General features: G+C 40.1%; 1 protein-coding gene across 1 annotated transcript; it reads left to right on the plus strand.

The window, feature by feature from the left end:
* The first annotated feature begins 952 nt into the window (after positions 1 to 952).
* On the plus strand, positions 953 to 19,120 carry mylipa (myosin regulatory light chain interacting protein a). Its single transcript, XM_083544351.1, has 7 exons — positions 953 to 1,169; positions 2,052 to 2,242; positions 12,996 to 13,181; positions 15,089 to 15,286; positions 15,684 to 15,848; positions 17,484 to 17,895; positions 18,025 to 19,120. Exons 1-7 carry the CDS (start codon positions 1,083 to 1,085, stop codon positions 18,202 to 18,204), a joined length of 1,419 nt encoding a protein of 472 aa, XP_083400477.1. The 5' UTR covers positions 953 to 1,082; the 3' UTR covers positions 18,205 to 19,120.
* The last annotated feature ends 749 nt before the right edge of the window (positions 19,121 to 19,869 follow it).

Here is a 19,869-nt window from a genome sequence, read left to right on the forward strand (position 1 = left end):
TTGAATATATATTAGAGTATCAATGTGCAACTTGTACAGCAGTACAGATTTACTGTCTTCTGAAAAAACTCAACATACAGCCATTAATGTCTAAATAGCTGTCAACAAAAATGAGTGCATGCTAAGTGAACATGTCAAACCTGTGTCCAAATATTTTGTGTGAGCACCATTGTTATGTAGCACTGCCTTAATCCTCCTGGGCATGGAATTCACCAGAGCTGCACAGGTTGTTGCTGGACTCCTCTTCAATTCCTTAATAATGATATCACAGAGCTGCTGGATGTTAGACACATGGCACTTTATGTTTATTTATCTATATTTGTAATAAAAATGGTACGATTAAAATGGTGCATTAATCTTGCGTGAAAAAACAAAAAGTGGCATTAAAATTGATTTGCTTTAATGCGTTTTAATGCTTTAATTTTGACAGCCCATATATATATATATATATATATATATATATATATATATATATATATATATATATATATATATATATATATATATATATATATATATATATATACGTGTATGTGTATGTGTATATTTATAATATAATTGTATATATTATTAAACCAAGCAGGCAATTTATTTAGATTTTTTTTTACATATGTAAACTGTTAATGTTCACAAATAATAGTAATAATGGTAATTAAACCAATTGTTTTTTTAATAATAATAATAATTATTATTATTTGTATTATTATTATTATTATTATTATTATTATTATTACCGTTACTATTATTTTTTTTATTATTATTATTATTATTATTATTATTTTTTTTTTTTTTTTATTTTTTTTTTTTTATAAAGCCTGCTGCTCCAACTGCTTCACCATTGGTTCAATGTAAATAATATGCAAATAAGGTTGACATCCATGATTCGTCTCTACTCCCGGAAGTGGGCGGAGCTTTTCTGCTTGATTCATTCATATAGAGCCCGGAACTCATCTACACAGTAGAGAGCGAGAGCGGTAGGGAAGTGACCGAAGGCTTCAATGTAGGTTTCCGGGTAAACACGGATTGTTTTATCGTTTTCTTTTTAATCAATTAAAAAATAAAATAAATACAAATCCAGGAAAATGCTGTGCCATGTGACGCGGCCGGACTCGGTGGTGATGGAGGTGGAAGTTGATGCGAAGGCGAATGGAGAGGATTGTCTGAACAAGGTGAGAGATCCTGGGTTTCTCATCGCCTTTTTAATGGGAATTCAGTTCATCTGATTTTCAAAGGAGGCTTCAGTTTAAATGATGGATGTGATGGAATGAGTGATAGAATTGAATGCTCTTATGATCATGCAGGAGTTTGTGTGCCAACCTCATGAAAGCAGAATCATGAGGGTGGAGGAATGTTCATTCTTTATGTTAATAATTATTATTATAATTACTATGAGCATTATTCATTAATGTTAATTATTACTATTAACATTATACTTTAATATTTATTAGTACATTTATGGTTTATTGCACCTGCAATTGTTTCAAAGAACAATGCACATCCACTAACAAAAGTCACATCTATTTAAGATTCCCATATTATTTGATCATTTATATCACTTTATATGAAAACATGTTACAAAAACATGTCTTTTTGAAATGAAGCTTAAAATAAAACCGAGTGTGAGTATCCAAAAGAAGCCAAAACTAATGAGCAAAAATCTTTTTTATATTATACAAACAACAAACAATTATTTGAATAGATGTGTAATGTATAGTAAATGTTTCACTAAGTGATAAATCCAAATAAAATCTGACCTTTTTTTAATTCATCGTGTCGCTCTGTTGGCTTCATGTGTCTTTTCGGAGGTCTAGCAGCCTGAGGTTACTTTAGTTCAAACTCCTTGCATCTGCTTCCTGCATACATTCAGTCAACACTACAAACACCAGCCTTTCGACACTGCGTCCTTATAGTTTGTCGCTATTTGATGAAAGAGTGCACGCATTTGACTGTTTCTTAATCTCTTGTGATCATTAGGTACTAATCAATGTTGTGGTTTTAAACAGCGGATTGGTAATTTATTGCGTGCTGGTTTGTTTGTGTTTCTGGTGCAGGTATGTAGGAAGTTAGGGATCATCGAGGTGGACTATTTTGGATTGCAGTTCTCCGGGAGCAAAGGAGAAAACCTGTGGCTGAACCTGAGGAACCGAATCTCGCAGCAGATGGACAGCGTGACTCCTTGCAGACTCCGATTGAGAGTCAAGTTCTTCGTCGAGCCCCATTTGATACTTCAAGAGCAGACCAGGTACTTTAGGTTCTGATCCAACTTCAGTGCACTTCAAAGTTTATAATGCAAGATACCTAACCGAGTGCTATATAAACATCCTGTTCCACATTTAGTCCCTGCTTGCTCTTATGAACTCCACTCTTCTGGGTAGATGTGGCACTAGATTTGTGTGCTTGTGGAGATTTGGAGGGTGCAGTCAGTGTTCACATTCATCCTAAAGGTGTTCAATAGGGTTTTGGAGTAACCATATTTTTATATCCCACATTCTTTACCCATATTTTGCCCTACACACATCCTGCACTAATATACTGATAATAACCTCTCGTACATGTTCATATATGTTCTTGGTGTACCTGCACATTTTTACTCTGCTCAGAGCATTTATATGTATTTGTTGTACTTGCTTAACAGCTCATGCACGGTTCTCATTGTGCCATGAACTTTTTGCTGTACATTTCTATACTTATGCTTTAATGCTGTGCATATTTGCATATATTTCTGCACTTGTCAGTTTGCACAATTGCTTCTATTTGCACTTCTGGTAGATGCTGAATTGCATTTCGTTGCTGTGTACCTGTTCTATGCAATGAAAATAATTCATTCATTGTCTATATAGTGTATGGTAGTTAGAGACTGGTGCTGGATATGATCTCATTGCCAGGGGATTTTTTTTTTCTTTTTTCTAATGGTTTTAATTTACTAAAAAAAATGTACACGTGAACGCAAATTAACTTTAGCGGCACAAAATTTTTCGACGCACGATAAATGCCGTGCGGATTTCTGTTTGACCGTTTTTATAAAAAATATAAATGCACGCATATAAAAGAGGCGAAATTTAAAACCTTCAAAAGTGACTCCCATTTATTTACCAAGTCCTTTCTTTACTCGGATGTAAAAAAAAATAATCATTTTGAATCACTAATCATTTGTTTTACTGACGCGCCAAGTCTGAAATCGGCACCAAAATGCGCCATGAAACGCACGTTTCAATTAAAACCGTCCGTGTGGAAACATGGCAAAAGTTCCCTTTGGTGTCCTGATGATTTTACGTCCTTCAAAACACCATTACTTTAAAACATTTACAAAGAATATATTTATATTATATATATATAAATATTTGCTCATGTTTATTAGAGTATACAAAAATGTGAAAAATTTAAGGTACATTTACAAAGGATAATGTGATTTAATTGCGATTAAACCTTTTAATCGATTGACGGCCCTAGTTTTAATCTAATATCGTCTTCAATTCAGTGTCTGAGAATCTTTCTCAGGTTCTTATCAGAAATCTGAATGACAGGAAAAACAAGACAGCATGAGTGTACAACTGTTGCTACTTAACCGTCAAAAGGGAAATGCGCGCGGTTGTGTTGAAAGAGAAATAAAAAAATAAAGCAAAGCATCACTTCACGGCTTCATAAAATGAGCTTGAACCAAATCTGGGTCATGTTTTGATATGAAAAAATCATGGGTTGTGATGTATCCTTAAGGGCTGCATGAAATATACATCAGATACCATGTGGCGCAAGAACAAGAGCCTGTTGAGTGCTGCTTCGTTCCTTTTTCTCTCTGGCGGAGACGAACGCCCTGTAGTAACCCCGCTCGCTCAGGGTAACTCTAGGTCATTGAGCAGCACATGGAAATGCGATTCCTGTTGCATAGCCGCTCGCTCGGCCCCGCCCACCTCTTCGTTCTTGTTTGTTCCCTGCGGGGTTTTTTTCTTCTTTTTGGAGAGCACCAGACCCTTTTGGCACTTCTTGGTTCCTTTAATAATTCAAGAGGGACTTTTTTTTTTTTTTCCAGTGATGTAGTAGATTTGTTTAGTCTGGCTTGGTATTGGACATATTTACAAAGTGGTTGTAGATGATGGAGCATGAGATGCGCATCCAAACATCTCCACTGAAAGGTCAAGCAGTGCAGACGTGTCCGGACGAGATCTAAAGCTTAGCTGGAAAGAAGTTGTGGCTTCTGTGTCCCTGTCGGAGCTTATCTCTGTGGTTTGAGTTATTTTAAGGTTAGGATTTGGCAACCTGGACGAAATAAACGTAGTGACTTTAGCCCAGTTGTGTAACGGGTTGTGTGTCTCCAGGTCTGATTTATACAGGAAAAATTCTCTAAAAATAGATCTACGATTTGAACCGAAATCATCCAATGATCCGGAAATCTGCTGGTACTGAAAGCAGGGAGACGGAAACTCGACCGTTTTTCAGAAACAATCGTTCATTAAGTTCCGCGATCAGCGATTTTGTAGTTGAGTGCTGCGTTCCTATTGGTGGATTTTCGACGGGCATCACGCACTCTGATGACGATCAAACATTTTCTGATGGCACTTTTGTCTTCGAGCTGTCGTCGTATCACATGTCTCTAATTATCTCCTCCTGCTTGTTCTTTCCTTTACTTCTTTCTCTTTCACTCTTTCTGTCTGTCTCCTTCTTCTATATTTATTCTTTCTATCTGTCTTCTTACACTCTCGTTTTACTCGTTCTGGCTGTTTTGCTCTCTTCTCTCTCCTTTCACTCTGTCTTGCTTTCTCTCCTTCGCTCTTTTACTCTTTGTCCTTCACTTTTTTCTTTCTCCCCCTCTTTCACTCATTTTCTTACCCTCTTTTTTCTCGCTCTCTTCCTTCTTTTACTATTAGTTTGTCTCGCTTTCTTTTGGTCTTACCTCACTGGCTGTTTCTCCTATCAATCTCTTTCATATCGCTGTCTGTCTTGTCTTTCTCTCTCTTTTTGATGTGATCCCTCTTTCTTACATCCTGACCAATCGCATCTAAGGATCAAATAAGTTTTTATGATTTGATGGGGTGTTTGGTAACCAGGCTGAAACTCTTGCTGTGAATCAGGTACATGAACCCTGCTCCAGGTCTCTCTCTCTCACACACACACACACACACACACACACAGAGAGCTTGTTTACCTCCAGTGTTTATACCTTACTGGAGTAAATGAGGACCAAACTTTCACACAGTTGTTGCTGAAGCAAAATGCGTCTTCTGTGGCGCTCAGAATAGCAAGCTGTTCCTCTCATTAAAACCCCATGTAGTCATTTATCTACAACCTTCTGCCCCGGAGTAACTCACCAGGAACCGAGTGGTGGTCCACCGCTGACAGGAAGTGACCTCATCACTGCCTGAGAAGAGATAACTGTCTGTTTTTAGCTTGAAGCTTGCGGCTTGTGAAAGCAATTCATTGTTCGCCGCCCTGGCAGTGTGTGTGAGTGTGTGATGCACAGCTGAGGCTCGCATTCGAACTCTCTTTGTGCAGTCACCTTTGCCCTACATCTCCTAGGCTTGAGGGCATCATCTGCATTTGAAGCTCCTCAGCGCACACTAACACAACCGCAAGGAGAGTGTATAAATGATTCGAAATCAACTTCTCCTTTGCTGCCTTGTATATGAAGCCTTGTTTTTTATTTATATATAATATTTTCTTTTGTATTACTATTTTGAGCACACCGTGATCGAGAAGTAAACAAGCACACAGCAGAAACCCGATTTCATATTTTCATGCTTCCTTTTTTCGAACACACCCACGCCGCTTCAGGATAGACGCGTTAATTAGCGGATTAGTCGGAACGGGTGTATTGCTGCAGAAGCCCCAGGCATGTGAGGAGGAAGAAAATGTGCACCACGTGGCAGGAGTTTCCTGATCCAGAAAAGCCTGTCATTTCATATCACATCTTCTATCCCTCTTTCCCTTGTTCTTTTCGTCTTTCTTTCCTTCCCCCAACTTTCTCTGCCCCTCCCCCAGTTGTTGTGTGTGTTTTGTGTTTTTTTTTTTTTTTTTTTTTTTCTCTCAGCCTTTTGCGTAAGCTTGACTCTATACGTTAGTCTGTGCTTGTGTAATACTCTGTGGATGAGCTGGAGAAATCACCTCCACACCCTGTTTATCGGAACCCTGTTCATTACACTGATTTGTTCTATAAATAGAAGAACGGCGTACGTCCAGCGGCCGGAGGCAGCTGCCAGGCGCACTTATTACCGAACCTCGCGTCCATTACAGGCCGAGTCAGCAGAAATCGCACGTCGTAAACATGCAATTATTTTTTACGACCGTTCTGAGCATTTAGAGCACGCAGACACTATAGAACAGTTAAACTCGAGGTTTCAACATGTGCTTCAAAAGCAACGATTCACAGGATCATTTGTTCCCGAAAACGAGTTGACGCCGGGGTGTTAAATAAATTCAAACATCCAAATAAAAATACTTTTCAAAAATGTTTCAGATTTCGAGCATGGTGATTTTGTCTGGAAAACTGATGCTGAGAAACAAACCGAATCTGTTTTACTGAGATTTTGATTAAACAAAACCGTACCTTGTGGGAAGCGTCTCAATTTTACAACCTAATTCAAGGTTTTTTGTTTATTTTAATCCTTTTTTTTTTTTTTTAATCCAGTTTGTGTTTGTTTGCTTAAGTATGCCAATTTTTTTGTTTGTTTTTAGATTTGTTTTTATTTATATTAAAGGTTTTGTTCCTATTTTTTTTTTTGTTTTGTTGGTTCCAGGTTTTTAATGAATTTATTTATTTGGTTCTTAAAATTAAAATAATTTAAACATTTATTGTTAATTATATTTATTTTTATATATATAAACTCAAATTAAGTGTGTTTATTTGTATACTCCTTTGGGGTGGGTGGGTTATTTATTTAATTATTATACTGATTATTTGTGGTAATCTTCCTAACTAGCTAGTTAACCTGGCTAATATTGGTGACATTTTTATCTCACTCTTTCTGCTCTATTTTGCTGCGTGTGCATACAGAATTTTCCAACGCTTACTAAGACTAAGACAATGTCACATCCTGTGACGGTCAGGCAAGTTTGCTGAAGTTCATCAGTGTGACTGATGTTTAAGAAGGCAGGAGAACTGATTACAGATTCCTGAGCAGCTGTAGATCCTGACCTTAATTTTTGACAATGTAATTTAATAGTTAATAATGAGCGCTTTCAGGCTGAAGGGGAGTCAGGAAGGGGTTAAAGAGTCTTGGTGCATGGGACCTTGGAGGCACAAAACACTCTCCTATCTTCTGCTGACCTCCTGGGTCATTAGAGTTACACACACACACACTCCTCCCACTCCTCCCACAACCTGGATTTAAACCATATGCCCTCTCTGACACACTGTCTCACACACCTCTCATTTGGTGTGTGTGTGTGTGTGTGTGTGTGCTCATAAGCACAGCAGGTTCCTGATCTCCTCTTTCTCAGCTCTCACTTTGTCCTCCTCTTTGACTCTGCTCTATATTTGGCACAAGCTAAACTGTCAATCAATAATCTCACACTGTCAGTGTTTGTTTGTTTTTTTTAAATCAATGATCCACTTGGTCAATCTTTTTTTCCATGTAAAGCCTTTTCTTTGACTGCAACCTTGTTTTTCTCTTTACATACTATATGGACAAAAGTATTGGGACACCTGACTTTTCCAACTATGTGGTTCTTTCTATACACTTGTATCGAGTGTCTTTGGATGCAATATCATAAAATTCTCCCTTCACTTTAACTAGGAGACCCAAACCTGTTTCAGCAATGGCGATACCCCTGTGCACAAAGCCATAAAGATATGCTTTATACATGTTGGATATGGTGAAAGATCTTGAGTGGCCTGCTATCGAGCTCTAAACTCAACTTTATTAAACCGAGTGAATGTGAAAGCTGACTGCACCCCGGACCACCTCACCTCCGTTAGTACCTGACGTTACGAACACTCTTGTCTATTAAATGAACACAAATCTCTACAAACACAGCATGAGGACTAAATGTGTGAGAAGATTTAAAAGCACATTAAAATCATATGGTGAGGTGTCCACAAACTCGTCCATATTTGTGATGTGGCTGTTTATCATTATTTTTCCCACAATGAAGAACTGACCTTAGATTCCACACACACATACATACATATACATGCATATATATATATATATATATATATATATATATATACACACACACATACACATACATATATATATATATATATATATATATACACACACATATGTGTATATATATATGTGTGTGTGTGTGTGTGTGTGTGTGTGTATACATATGTGTATTATATATGTGTATGTATGCAAAGAGTCCTGTTTCAGCTGGAACTATGCAAAACGCATCTTCGGACTCGAAGTCGTTCTAGAGAATGTAGGGAGAGTGTCGGTTTTCACTCTTCCTTCACTAGAAGCAGGAAGATGAAGTGGGTCTCCTTTCGTAGCTAAATGTTTTCACCAATCGTGGCATCTAACACGTGTTCACAAGCCAAGCCTTCAACCTGCTTTTATTAACTGGACGACGGAAAGTTCTAATCGCAGCGCTGACTTGAGCTCTAGGCGGACTCGGATACCGAGACGCTATTTCCTCTTTTGCTCACAGTACAGGCTGCACAAGTATGTTTGTGTGGAGTTGCATAATTATTGGATAATACACAAGCATTCGTAATTACTTAAAAGGAAATGACTGCCTTCCTTAAGTATTGACCAATATTCTTTGCTTTTAAATTGTAATGAATTCGTTTCAGATGAGGGTTGTTTATTATTATTATTATTATTATTATTATTATTATTTATATATATTTAACTAGTGACAAGTTGTCTTTATTCTAAACAACTATCGCTGTAGCTGATAACTGAGCAAACACGTTGCATTACACATTCATATCGGTATTTGGTTTACTGTGTATGTGACTTGTAGCGTCTTTTCAGCTTGTCAATGTCTTGAATGGATCGAGATGCTGTTCCTTGTTTGCAAGTCACACACACATAGACACATCATAGAACTGGTTTGGGCTCCTCTGTGCTTGACCTGTAGTAACCTACCTGCTTCTAGTTTCCTCAGGATTGGAGTGAAGTGCGATGCCTTTTAATTCTTCTCTCTCTCTCTCTCACACTCTGCTACCTTCTGGGTACATTTTAATTACTAGTTTAGTGACTGTTGGCAGAACACACACTCCTAAACAGAGACAAACTATGTAAAAATGTGTTTAATTTTCAGTCAAAACCTTTTATTTATTTATAGAGACGTGTGTTTTCTTGTTGCATTGTTGAATACGTTTCTTTTTGTGTAAAAGAGTGTGTTTTTGGGGGATGGTTTGGTGTCAGGGGGTTTGTCATGGCAGGGTTTACTGTAGTTCGTTGACCGAGAGTAACCCTGGCTCCCTGACTGAGCAGCTCTGGGCCGTTTTGTTTGACAAACTGAAACAGCTTTGTTTCAGCTCAGCCGCTAAGGTATGGCCACGTCGGCCCTGATTGGCTGACACTCTGCTGTCTCCAGGCAAAAAAAATTACTTTTTTCTTTTTCAATTCGGTGGAAAAAAGAATTTGTTCTGTGGCGAGTGCCTGACATTTTGCCGGGTTTGGCACAATGACTCCGGCTGTAACTGAGACGATAAAGTATAAAAACAACTTGGGGGGGGGGGGGGGTGTGGCGGCTGCATTTCTCAACCACATCAACACACTATGCTGTGTAAACAGATGTCTTAAACATGTTTGCTTATTATACCTTTATGGACATTGAGCAGTCATTCTTGGCAGCAGATGGCTTTTTTTTTTCTTTTCCCCTTCCCCCGGTCATTTGAATATTAGACTGCTGTAGGGGCTATGGGAGCACATGAGGTGGGCTTTGTTTAAATTGGATGTTCTCAGACAAGAGTTTGTTGAGTTCAATATGACTCGGAGATGGGCTCCTAACGGAAGTGGAGGTCCAACTCCTCGCTTGAAGTGGTTCGACTCCTCACGAATGTGGTTTGACTCCTTGTGGAAGTGGAGGTCTGACTGTATGCGATAGTGGTTTGACTTCTTGCGAGAAAGGGGAGCCCTGACTCTGCACAATTGACTTCTTAATAGTTGACTCGTATCAGTCACCTGCCACTTAAATTTCCTGTTTTTACTCATTTACGAGTTTATTTTAAATGTATTTTATATAAGAACTGATCAAGACAACTAATATGAACCCATTAGTAAAATAAATCCTTAAAGCTTCAGAGCCTTGTTGCTTCATCTGACTTCATCTATCCTGTTTAATCATAAGCACATGTGCATGTCTAACACGCCGTTAATGATTGCCTCGACTTTAACAACTGACTAACAACTATTGCCTCCTGTGTAATAGATTAACATGCTGGTTTGGATTCACCTGGCAATCTTCTGCTATAATGGAGAGGGTCAAACCATCCTGATATATAAATGTGTTTATATTTATTTCTAATGCTAGATGTCTGAAATAGCCTCGCTTGCTCAACAGGAAGAATTGTAATATGGCTTTTTGAGCCAAAGAGCTTCTTCATGTAAACAAGCATGCTGTGAAACCGAGCCGCAAAATATGATGCATCTGGCCAACCCTCTGTGCTAACATGCTAATGCTGACTCAGCGGTCTGTGTGTGCCCGCCTGCCTGCTTGCTAATCGTATGTGGAATTTATATCCTTCAAATGGAAATTTTTTTTTTTTTTTTTAATGATGGCTTTCACTGTATTATTAATCCTGTATCAGTTTCCTAATAAAAGCCTCTTGACTAATACATTTAACCTGACTGCTGTGACCTGCTTTCCATATTAGGTGGTATTTTAGAGCGTTAGGGGTCCAAGCACTCAACCACAGGAAAGTAGTGTTGTGGTTTCAAGATGGTGGCTGCATGAGAAATTCATTAAAAGATATTTAAAAGAAAAGTCGAGGCCTGTAGAGAGAGAGAGAGGGAGAAAGAAAGAAAGAAAAAATACAAGAGGTGGCACAACTTTTCAAAATATCGGCCTTAAGATCTATATTATGTGCTCAAGTAAGTTTCCCTACTTTAAACCAGATGTAAGATCGCACGGGTTTGCTTGATAAGCTACATGGGAAACCAGTGCCTCTTGTTCTTTCTTGTGAACTACAGTAACCTTGCCCCACACGCGCACACACATCTTCCACCTTTGTTTTTGCTCATCGGCTAAACCGGCGCCGCTCGTTTTGTTTTGAAGCGTGGCCCGTGAACGACAGTAACCTCACGCTCCCTCCCTTCTTCAGACCGCCTTTTGTTTTCCGTCTCAGGTAGCTCATCACATAAGCTGCACTCTCCGGTGTCGCCACAGGGAAGGTAGCTCTTACTCACGCCGCCTTTGTATTTCCACCAAGCATGTTTATTGTTCCACTCCCTAACAGTAACATGTGATCTTCCTCTCTTGTTTTTGTTTTTCGGACCCGTCCTTAGTTGCTCATTCCTCGGCTATTATTATAATACCATGTTTAGACTTTAATCTAAAGTCAATATTTATCCAGCTCGTAGCTTTTGTCAGCGAGATGACCGTCCGTGGTCGGAGCTGAAAGAGCAGGATGCCTGTCGGGATATCTCCCGGTCCAAGGCCACAGTGTTCCCATAGACTTCTGTTGTCCAGAAGTGCCAGGAATGAAGGAATCCTGCTGTCTTTAGAAAGGTCCAACTTTTTGGGCCGTCCTGATCTACAGAAAGATATACAGAGGCTGAATTCTTGTCCTGTGATCAGCAGTCAGCGGTAAAAGAATTGGCAGGCGAACAAGTGCATAAAAATGTGCCTTGTTTTTGTATTGATCCTGGCACAAAGGAGGAGCGTCTTTTTTTTTTTTTTTTTTTTTTTTTTTTTAATGGAAAAAAAATCCTTCCATTTTCCTAGATCCTTTCGAGCAAATGCCTTTTTTTGAAACCACTGAATGGAATGGAAGATGGCATCTTGTCCCTTCAAAAAAGTTTGATTCAACGAAGAAAAAAACGCTTTTCAACGATCCATGTTGGTTTACAGGAGTTTAGTTTTTGTGCCATTAAAAGTAACTCAATTGGTTCGTACTACATCATGCTGCAAAGTGTAATATGGGGGATCATTATTTAACACTGCCATTTTTCTTGGTGTAGAGAGTTAAATTCATGAGCTGTTGTCTGTATTTGTAGGAAGTTTATTTACTCCAGTAACTTGTAGCATTCGAATAAGAGGTCTTCGGTTAAATGCTAATAAATGTGTCATTAGGAAAGGGCTAAAGCCGCGTATGTAAAAGGGGAAATGTGGTTTGGAAGATACCGAACCAGAAGGAGCTGCTTAGCAATGGCAAATTAAAGAAACGCTCATTTTGTCATGGGCTTCTCGGGGGCTTATGCTTTTGTGGAAGGTTTTAAACGCTTAACGCAGGCACTAAGCAGAAAGTCCAGATAGCGGCTTAAACAGACGGGGACTTCGTTATCACGCTGGAGCAATTGGGCAGGGTCATGAATTGGCTGCAGAACAGCAGTACGTCTGGCTTGGGCTCCAGCTCTGCCGGCGATAAGAGATACGACTGTTTGTGAGCGAGAAAGCCGGGTGAAAGTCAAACCACTTCACACCACGTGCAGGTTATGAAACTCTGCCTGACTGCTGGGTTTAAGTGAAAGTACTGCTCGGAAAGAGAATATGGCTGTAAACTTTTTTTTTTTTTTTTTTTTTCTTGTTTCTGCATTGACCATAATAGAGAGTGCGGTTTGGGGTGGTCCCGTTACGCCTCTTTAGACTTCCACTTCTGCAAGTGAACTAGTGGTGTGCAGGACTGGAATGAGTCTAGTGTCATTACAATGGTTGACTTCTCAGAGCATTAAAGATGACCGTTTTAAAGAACCACTCTTTATTGCTGCTATAATGCAAATATGAACCGCATTGGATGTAACTAAAAATGGATAAAATTTTAACGTGAACCCGATTTTTGGCTGCATCCCTCATGTTGTGATCTGTAAGTGAAGTCGAGCATTAGCCACCTGCTCCATTCCTTCACTCCATTAATTTTTGTTTTTTTTCTCTCTCTCTTTTAGACACCTGTTCTTCATGCACGTTAAAGAGGATCTGCACCGCGGCCACCTGCGCATGTGCTCTGAGCAGGCCGAGGAGCTGAGCTCCCTCCTGGCACAGGCGGAGTTCGGCGACTACAACCAGAACACGGCCAAATACTGGTACACCGAGCTGTGTGGAAACGATCCCGACCAAGAGACTGTCAACAGGTACAAAAACGTCTGTTATAATCGTTTGTTTTGTCATGGCTGCAGTGATCCACAAACAAAATGCATAAATGGGTAGTTCAAACAAAAAGTGAAAAAAATAAATAAATAACGTGTGTGTATACACTATTGCCAAAAGTATTGGTTCACCTGACCTTTCCTGCTATATGCTATGTGGTTCTTTTCCAAACTGTTCCCTGGAGGCACTCAATTGTACGTCTTGGATGTGTTTTAATAAAATTTGCATTCACTTGTTGAAAACCCAAACCTGTTCCAGCATGGCGATGCCCCTGTGCACAAAGTGAGCTCCTTGATCTGGTTTACATGCTTTGGAGAGGAAGATCTTGCTGCTATAGAGCTCTGATCTCATCCCTACTGAACACCTTTGGGATTAATGTGAACGCTGATGCACCCCAGGTCTCCTCACCTACATCAGTAGCTGCCTTTCATAACACCCTTGTGGCTGATGAACACAAATATACATATGCACACTCCAAAAACTAGTGGAACATCTTCCCAGAAGAGTGAGGGGAATTATAAGAGCAAATTGGGACTAAATGCGGAATGCGATGCTCAAAAATCAGTGTACTTATGACCCGGTCACACTGTCCTTCACCAAGTCCAATTACTTTTGAGCTTCAAATGGTTCAAGACTGAAATCGGGATTCCTTTAGTTGTTTTGTCCAAAGTTAAAAGCAAAAAGGTGTATTGATACGGTTTGTGTGTTTAACTTCATGCCTGATAGCCGGGTCCTCGGTTTGCGCAGTGGCATTTGGGATAAGAGCCAAATAAAGCATGTGTGTTTGCGTGAGGTCAGAGTTCATGTCCATCCAAACACTGTAATGTTTACCAGGGTTGTCACCCATTTAGTCACTCACACTTGTTTATGGGAAAATAAAGCTTCCGTGTGTGTGTGTGTGTGTGTGTGTGTGTGTTTTTAAATTAGAGTTTCGACAAAATGAAAGACTTGATTTTATAAAATATTCTGTATATGGACAAAAGTATTGGGATGCCAGACTTTTTCAGCAATTTGTGGTTCTTTTCCATACTGTTTCCCCAAACAATCCATGGAGATCTGCTTTACGTGGGTTCGAGTGAAAGATCTTGAGTCTATGGAGCTCTGGCATGTCTCAACTTTTATTCAAATATCTTTGGGAACTGTTGGAATGCTGACTGCACCCCAGACCTCATCACCTACATCAGTTTCTCTACTGCTGGGCACAAATCTAGTGGAACATCATCTTCCCTGAAGAGTGTAGGTTTTTATAACCGCATCAGTCTATAAATGTGGAACGGGATGATCAAAAATCATATGGTCAGGTGTCCATAAACCTTCTATATTGTATGAGGGTGATACGTGATGTGTTTATTTCCATGAAAAACCAGCTTACTACGCCAAGGTAGGATTTCTGCATCGAGACATTCCATTGGTGTTGGAAAGACTCTAGTCCTGACCGTTGTAAAACGCAGACATTGCAAAGCTGTAACTTTTAACACGGCCGTGTGTGCGGTCTGTTCCGTCTTTTGTCATGAGTGCTTTTCCATCCCATAATGCCTTGCAAAGGAAGCTATTTTAAAGATGCTGACGGTGACAGCCGGAGCTTTGCCTCAGGTGCGAGGTGCCAGATAATGTACCGCTGATTGCTTACGGTCTGAAGTACAACTTCAAGATGTTCCCAGGCACAAAAGAGAACTTGGCATGAATTTGTATCCCGTTTCATTTGTTTTTGTCTGAGAGATCACTGACGAGGCATAAAAAAAACGTTCTGCTGAACGCTGACCAAATAGCTGTAAAATATGGCAGTTTTATTCTGTCAAACTACCAGCCTCTATGATAAATATGCCCTTTTGGTTAAATCATTTGCCACCTTCACTGTCTGAATGTATTCGTCTGTCTGTTTCTCTGGCAGCATCATAGCCAAGCACAAGGCTCTCGAGGGGCTGAGTCGAGGCTCCGTGGAGTATCAGGCCCTCCAGCTGATAGCGTCTCTTGACCACTATGGCGTGGAGTGGCACTGGGCGCGAGATGCAGAGGGCCAGAGGCTGGCGATCGGAGTGGGGCCTGACGGCATCGCCGTCTGCAGGGACGACTTCAGCCTGGTGAATAGGTACTGACATCATGACTCTCTTCACTTTGTCACAAACCTCGAATAGACCTTTTTGTCATGTAATTGACTATGTTGAACACGTCTTAAAATATGAACACACCACCACCGCCATGCTTCTTTAATCTTAGAGTGGTGAGCAGTGCATTTCTGACTAATATTGTGTCCCAAATAGTTGCAAAAACATTTCTTTAAGGCTCTACGCCCAAACCAAACAGCAACCCTCACCCCCAACACCCTTCTCTATTAAATACTATACTGTAATACTAAAATTACTATAGAGTAAAAAAGCAGCACTTTATTTAGAATTAGCCATGAAAAGTGTGTGACGACTCCTAATGTACCGAGCAAAGTCACAGGGTTATTTTGGTTAATCTCTGTTTTTTGTGTTTTTGGGCAGAATTTCTTATCCTTTAATCCAAATCGCCACACAGTCAGGAAAGAGTGTGTATCTGACTGTGACGAAGGAAAGCAGCGACAACGTGGTCCTGCTCTTCAAGCTGATCAGTAACCGAGCAGCCAGCGGGTTGTACCGGGCCATCACCGAGACGCACGCCTTCTACAGGTGAGCTCCCAGTTCACAAGACTGTAGAAAAGACATTAATCCTAATCACACACTCCAGTGCTCATGTTATTTCTCACTCTCTGGTGTTTGTAATGTTTTTTTAATGATTTATCACACTCTTGATATCACCCAAATGAGAATGGGTTCCCCTTTTGAGTCTGGTTCCTCTCAAGGTTTTTCCTTGTTACAGATGCCACAGGCTGCTTCTCAGGGATAAACACACATTCACGTTTCAATTTTTGTTCTGTATTTGAAACAATGTCCATTATGAAAATCAGTACAGGGGGGAAAAAAACCTGAGTTGAATTGGAGTTCAGTCAGAGGACCGAAGTTCTACAGAGCTGTGCTTCGTCTTCGTGCGATTTCATCGTGGACAACAAGTTTTGCGTTTTCGGCAAGTTTACGGCCATGCCGCGAAGAGTCGTCTGAGGTGTTTTGAGTGGCACCGAAGAACATCGTTGAAAGACGATGACAAATTTTAGGAAGACACCACTGCAGAGATCTGACGCAAAGCGCAATAGGTGCTGGACACTACTCTGAAAGAAGACTTCCAGGACCTATTCTGGAAGTGGCAGGAACCCTGGGGGAGCAAGAAGACAATTCTGAAGGGGATGGTGTGTAAACCGTGGTAGATAACTACGGTTCTTTCTTGTAAACAGAGCTGGTCTCAACCTTTTGATACCATGCCTGTAGTAACTCCTTCACACACGCAGGAAGGGAGTGTTCTTAAATAATTGGAGCCGCATAGCAGATGGGTGCCGAGGACAGTCTCCTGGCAAAGATTTCATCTCCGCTACACGATTCTTTCCCGTCTGGAAGAAGAGTCACTTTCTCCACGTCAGCGGTTTGAACTGTCCCACTGTGAGCCGAGAAGGACGAGGATATTTTTTTCATCTCTAACGAGCATTATTTTTCTTCATTCCATCACGTCGTCTTTTGCAAAATTCGAATTCTCAGCAAAATCTTTTATCCTATATCAAGTTGATGACTGTTCACTCGTAACCAGCGAAAGGCTCAACATGAACCCGTGATGGTATTCTGGTTATGGCGCATGCCACAGGGAAGTGATGAAACCTTGTAAGTGGATCCTGCAAGAACCCCCTGTTGCACCAGCATTTGTTCTGAAAATGACACTTTTCCACTTTCCCACCTGCCCTCTCTGGCACTGCACTCTTGAGTCATTCTGATTCAGATAATGCTGTGTGATCAGCTGCACTTCTTCTAATTGTTACGTCGACTTTGATCGGATGTGCAGTCGGATTTCCTCGCTTGTCTTTTCCCCATCCTTTAATTAGGGGGGTGGTTACTCAGTGGTTAAGTTTTGGACTTTGGCTCGGAAGTTGAAATTCCACCACCACAAAGCTGAAACTGCTGGGCTCTTGACCCTTCAGTTGTAAATCGCTCTGGATAATGGCTTCTGCCAAATAGCGGAAATGTAAATTCGATGCTAGACAAAACTAGATCTAATGGAGAAATCAGTGACTGTGAATCAGACGCTTGGTACATCGGACGTAAACCAGATGTTTAGACGATTTCAATGACTCAAGACTTTATTTATTAATAACAATCTTTTATTATCCCAGGTAAAGCTGCTCTTTCATTTGAATCCAATCTAACGTCTTTGCTTTTCTTCAGGTGCGACACCGTAACCAACGCGGTCATGATGCAGTACAGCCGCGACTTCAAGGGCCACCTGGCGTCGCTTTTCCTCAACGAGAACATCAACCTGGGCAAGAAGTACGTCTTCGATATCCGCCGGACGTCCAAAGAGGTGTACGACTACGCCAGAAGGGCGCTGTACAACGCCGGCATCGTGGACCTAATGTCCCGCTCGGGGGAGCGTTCCCCCTCCTCCCGTTCGCCGTGGCACAGCCAGGAGAGTGTTCCAGAATGTGGAGGATGTCAGCAGAACCGGCTGCTGCAGGAGAAACTTCAGAAGCTGCGTGAGGCCTTCTTGTGCATGCTGTGCTGCGAGGAGGAGATCGACGCCGCTTTTTGCCCCTGCGGCCACACCGTGTGCTGTCAGAACTGTGCTGCACAGCTCCAGGTGAAAACCCGTACTCACGTAAAAATTAGTAGTAAATACTAAACAAATTTTTTATAACCTCACCCACCGTATTTTTGTATATACAGTGTTTACAGGCGTAATGCTGACATGTGTGCGTTTTGATTTCAGACGTGTCCAGTGTGTCGCTCTGAGGTGGAACACATCCAGCACGTCTACCTTCCCACCTGCACCAGTCTGCTGAACCTAACGATGGGCGCCGACAGTCCTGCCCCGATCCACCGCTCCATGCCCACACACACCTGCACGAACACCCATTACCGCAGCGCCGACAAGCTCTGCCAGACCTAACCCGGCTTTTTATTTATACACGCTTCCCGCTCCACCAATGAAGAGACTTTTTCCGCTTTATCAGCATAATTTAAGTGTATCAGTTGACCTGATAAACCTGCGTCTATTTTGTTTTTAAACCTGTTCTAATCTGTACTATATCGATCGCTTTCTTTTATTTTAAAACCATTTGTTTTGTTTTTTTGAGCATCTATTTAATTGCATTTTTATACGTGTGTTTTATGACTGGATTTTCTTTCTGATCGTTTTTTTTTTTTTGCCATGAATTTTGTGTGCAGTTTTTTTTTTTTTTTTTTTTTTTTGTGCGTGTGTGTGTTGATGCCAATATTTTATTTTTTCCCCCAAATTTTGAAGGTCGTAGACCGTCTGAGGTTTTGCGAACACCGCCAGCCTCTAATGGTTGTCTTTTTGTATATTTAATACTCAAGACAAATTGCCGAGGCGAAAGGCTGGGAAGGTATCTTTTCGAGCGGTCCGAAGATCAACCCTGTAATCACTAAAGACGTCCCTTGGATACTTGGTGCAATTGTAGTTTTTTATTACGTGGGATGTATCCAAACTAGAGAAAATCATGACACAGTCACTTTACCAAGGCTCTGAGGCCTTAATGTAGCAGTAACACAGTGTGTTTGTTATGCATATTCATTCTTTGCACAGACTATTGTCGTAAAAAAGGAAAAAAAAAAAAATTAAGAGGAATTTATTTTCTGTATTGCTCACTGCAGGGGCAAATTTGTATTTCTTTCCTCTTTTTTTTTTTTTTTTTTTTTTTTTTTTTTTTCTTTTCTTTCTTTCTTTTACAAATAGATTTTTGTTTCTGTTTATTTGAAGCAAAAACTATACCCTGTATACTTCTAGAGTCTTTTTTTTATATTTTCTTGAACAAGAGGTATTAATAAAGTTGTGATTTTTTAAATGATTGTGTTTTTTTAATTGCCTTTTGACATGGTACACATTGGTTTATATTTATTTAATATTTTCAGACAGATATCACATTGTATTAACAAAATTTAAATAACACAAGCATTCACCAATCAGAACAAAGAGGGTCTTTTAACTAACTGACATGCTACATGTCTATTTAAAAAGTACACTGTGTGCACAATTATTAGGCAATTTGTATATTTGAGGATTAATTTTATCATTGTAAATCTACAGTTCTCTTGGTCAATCCAAAATGTTAAACCCCCAACCCTGAACATTTAAGTAGCAAAAGTGAAGTGTTGGCTTTCTTAATAGAATATCTACATGTACACCAATATTAGGCAACTATTAGTGTACAGAATTATTACACAACTAAAGAGAAACACAGATTTTCCCATCTCGCTTGTTTATTTTCACCTGTTAAAGTGAGAATAATAAACAAACTTAATTTACAAATAAACATTTGTGAAATTTCAAAAAGAAAACCTCAGTGACCATATAGCCAACCTTCTTTTCCATAACAGTCACAAGCCTCCCATTCAGTCAGTTTCTTGATCTGGTCAGAATCAACTTTTTGTGCAGCCGCAGCCACGGCCTTCCAGACACTTCAGAGAGGTATACTGTTTACCTTCACTGTACATTTCCTGCTTAAGAAGGGCCCAAAAGTTCTTAATAGGGTTGAAGTCCGGTGAAGAAGGGGGCCATGTAATTAGTTCTTCCATCTTTAAGGCCTTTACTGAA

Source organism: Silurus aristotelis (genome assembly GCF_946808225.1).
Source record: "Silurus aristotelis genome assembly, chromosome: 6".
Lineage (NCBI taxonomy): Eukaryota > Metazoa > Chordata > Actinopteri > Siluriformes > Siluridae > Silurus > Silurus aristotelis.

Bases quoted from the DNA above. Each gene is read 5' to 3' on its own strand.
- mylipa (XM_083544351.1), top strand. From the start codon at position 1,083: ATGCTGTGCCATGTGACGCGGCCGGACTCGGTGGTGATGGAGGTGGAA. The intron at 1,170-2,051 runs GTGAGAGATCCT...TTTCTGGTGCAG, and splicing joins GAGAGGATTGTCTGAACAAG to GTATGTAGGAAGTTAGGGAT. The intron at 17,896-18,024 runs GTGAAAACCCGT...TTTTGATTTCAG, and splicing joins ACTGTGCTGCACAGCTCCAG to ACGTGTCCAGTGTGTCGCTC.